At 38.1% G+C, this 3,885-nt stretch overlaps 1 protein-coding gene across 1 annotated transcript in view; it reads right to left on the reverse strand.

Annotated features, from left to right (window-relative positions):
• The window catches only part of LOC101571961 (protocadherin beta-16-like), an 8,073-nt gene that overhangs the window by 1,786 nt on the left and 2,402 nt on the right, over positions 1–3,885 (reverse strand). Inside the window, exon 2 of the mRNA XM_023704046.1 lies at positions 3–1,427. Coding sequence (XP_023559814.1) covers positions 3–1,427 — 1,425 coding nt within the window. The remainder of the gene's footprint in view (positions 1–2; positions 1,428–3,885) is intronic.

Here is a 3,885-nt window from a genome sequence, read left to right on the forward strand (position 1 = left end):
GCGCTGATGGTGCCTATGAGCAGGGCGGGGCTGTTGTTTTCTGGGACGAAGAGGGTGTAGGAGGATTGGGTGAAGGTGGGGGCGTTGTCGTTGACGTCGGAGACCTGCACTGTTATGTTGTAGTGGGTCTTGAGCCTGGGTGTCCCCATATCACTGACGGTGATAGTTAGGTTGTATTGAGCTCTGCTTTCTCTGTCTAATTCTCCTTCTGTCATGAGGACGTAAAAATTTTCCACAGAAGGCTTCAGATTGAAAGGCAAATCTCTTTCAATGTAGCAAGCCATCTTTCCATTTTCTCCAGAGTCTCTGTCTCTAATTCTAAAAACTGCCAGTTCAGTTGCCGGAGAGTTCTCCGCAACGTAGTTGGAAAGTGATGATATGATCAGTTCAGGGGGATTGTCATTGGTATCTAATATCTGAACCAAAACTGTACAGCTTGCAGACAAACCCCCACTATCAACTGCCTGCACATTTATCTTGTAAGACTTTACTAACTCATAATCTAGTAATCCTCTGAGAATGATTTCCCCAGAAAAAGGATTGATTTCAAAGCTTGTTCGAATATCTTCCGAAGCATCAAAAAATGAATAGGAAACTTCCCCATTGACTCCTGAGTCTATGTCATCTGCAGAGACTTTAACAATGAGGCACCCTACTGGGCTGTTTTCTGGAACCTGGGTTTCATAAAGCTCCTCTGAAAACTGTGGGGCATTATCGTTGATGTCTAAGACCACTATCCGTATAGTGGCAGTCCCAGTCCTGGATGGAGACCCTCCATCTATTGCTGTAAGTGTTAAACTGAGCTCTTGCTGCTCCTCCCAATCCAGAGCTTTGTCCAAAACTAGCTCTGGATATACCATGCCTTCATCTTCATTAATTTTAATATGGAAGAACACGTTAAAGTTGATGGTATAGTTTTGGATGCCATTAAGCCCTCCATCTGGATCCTGAGCTCTTGCTAGTCGAAATGCTGTCCCTTGGGCTGTATTTTCTAGTATTTTTAAAACCATCTCTTTGTCCTGAAATGCTGGTGAGTGATCATTTATATCTGTAACTCTGAGTTCAGCTTGGAAAATCTGAAAGGGATTATCCATTAAAATTTTGAAATAAAGCATACAAGGCTCTGTGGGGCCACACAGCTTCTCCCGGTCCAGCTTCTCATTTGTGAACAAATCTCCAGTATGAAAATCCAGGAGCAAGTATTGTTTGTTATCATCAAAAACCACCCTTGTTCTCCTCACAGCCAGCTCCTCCACCCCTAGCCCCAGATCCTTTGGTAGACTGACCACAAAAGATCCTCTTTCTGTCTCCTCTGTCACTACATAATGTCCAAACCCAGCATCTGCCCAGGACACACCCCAAAAGAAAAACAGAATTAGGACTTGCCTTTGTCTGAGAAAATGTAATCCTCTGGCCTCCATCGTTTTTTTTTTTCATCAATACGTGTCACTACCCAGTGTTCCGCATAAATAGTCGCAAACCTCAGACCAAAGCCGTGTTGTGGCAGGTATTTTACGTCGCTCGCCCCTTTCCAATCCTGGGCCGCTACAGCTTCTCTTCCCAGGGATCTTCCTTTCCGGTTAGTGACTTGTGTAGCCGCTTCAGGGTACCTTTCCCGGTCTCCTTAGCCTGCAGCGCCATCGCGTGGTTTCCAACAGATTAAAGCGGTTGTACCAGCATTTTGACTGTTTTAGTTTTTTTCTTTAGTAGCTTACTTCAATTTTCCTTTTTTCCGGCTTATTTTATTAAAAATAAAGCTGATAAAGAGATTGTGTTGCATTCTTAGATTCTTCATTGCTCATAGGAAATTTAAAATCTTAACAATTTTTAAAAAAGTGTTCTAGCAATAACTCTACTTCATGGCTAGATTTAGTTTTTAATAGACTTTTTTCACTTTTGATCAACTTGCAAGTAACCAAAGGAAAACCGGTGAATGCCTATGGGAGCACTAGAATAACAGATATCACTTCTGTTACTAGAAACTGTGTGCATAGGAACTCTAAAAGGAAATTTTTTCCATATCTTCTTCAAAAACTTAAAAATCAGGGTCAGGGAGATGGCTCAGTGGAATAAGTGCTTCCCTGGCAAGCGCAAGGGGATTGAACTGAGACAAAAAAAAAAAAAAAGAAAGAAAGAAAGAAAAAACTTAAAAATCCCACTACAGTCCCTAAGCAGAATCTTTACTATGTAATAAAAACCAAGCAATTAGACTGTTCCTCCTCGCTGATGTTCTAAAAATATGCAAACATGACTATGATTATCCTGTAAATAGCATTTCTTCCTATTTCATACCACTCTGTCCCTACTTTAATATGTGAGCCTCTTGAGGACAGCAATACTATTAGTGATCTTTGGTGGCAAATCAGTGACTCACTAGTGCTTGCACTGAGGTAACAGTAAACAAACATGGGTAGAACGTGAAGCAATATTAAGTGCCTGCCAATCCCTACCATTTGTAAATAACATCATTTCGTTTACTCAAACTATTCAATTTCTATTCACTTTCATTTGTCTTTCTTTTTCTTATTTTAGTTTGGAAGGATAAAGAAAACTTTAAGATCTCTCTTAGTTGATATTTAGTAGAACCTAATTTCATTGCATTGCATAAAAGGAGGTAAAGGATGGATCAAACTACCATACACTTACCACTTTGGAAAGTAAGAAAACCATTTTAGTGTCTGCCTAACAGAATATTTTATTCAAAATATATATCAAGAAAGATGAGATTTGCCCATAATAAGGGATACAGATTAAATCCAGAGATGTTGTACTAAGAAAAGGCAAGATACAGCCAAAATAAAAAACTAAAACAAAACAACAAAAATCCATCATATTAAATATAAAAAGCACAACATACCTCTGCTAGATAACTTTTATTGCTTTTTGACTGAATTTGGGTTGGATTGTTTGGTATTAAAAATGTAACAGGACTCTCAATTTCTCATACTTATTAGATATTTCTATGTAGTTAATAGAATGGACTTTGTCTTAATATTCCCCAAAGTTAATCATATTTACACATACTCAAGAATTTACAATAACTTCCCTATTTTAAGATAAGTCTGATTAGATCTTTATCATATCACATTACAGAAATATCATATACTTTTTTTTTGCGGAACTGGGGATTGAACTCAGGTCCTTGAGCTTGCCAGGGAAGTGCTTATTCTATTGAGCCATCTCCCTGGCCCCAACATCATATACTTTTAAGCAGAGATGTTAGTAGGAAAATCGAACATTAAAAGACAATTTTACAAAAGTGTTATTAAAATCAAGAATGCCAATTCAGGAAGTAAAATAGAATGTGTAAAATACTAAACATATATGTCCTATGCACCAGAATATTTTAATAAATGAAGAAGTCTAGGAAAAGAAAAAACTAACAGAAAAATATAGACATAATGAATACAAGCTCAGTGAACACAAGCAGAAGATGAAATTTTCAAAAAGTAGCATCAACTTTGAGATAAAATTTATTTTATTGACTAGAATTCTATAAGAAACAATTCACTCAGAATAGATATGAGAAAAAGAAAACTTGTATTATTAATAAATTGGAATTAATGAGAAAATTTAATAGTGCCTAATTGGTGGTAAGTACCATAAACTATTTAATCAACAAGACATATTATGTGAATCTCTTGAAGTAAGTATCTATCAATTATTAAATACAAAATTATTTGAGAAGGTAGAATTCTCTTCAATTTTTCTGTCAGGAGAGTGGGGCTGAAGGTTGGGAATAACTGGCTTTACGTTCTTGAAATCATTGGTCTCAGAAGAACCTCCCCTCAGACACACCTCATACTGGTAGGAGTGCGACAGCGTCCCCGTGCCGCTGACGTCCACCAGGTGGGCAGGGAAGGGGCCCTCGGGCGCCGCCGAGCA

The sequence above is a fragment of the Octodon degus genome, unplaced genomic scaffold (genome assembly GCF_000260255.1).
Source record: "Octodon degus isolate 3935 unplaced genomic scaffold, OctDeg1.0 scaffold00185, whole genome shotgun sequence".
Lineage (NCBI taxonomy): Eukaryota > Metazoa > Chordata > Mammalia > Rodentia > Octodontidae > Octodon > Octodon degus.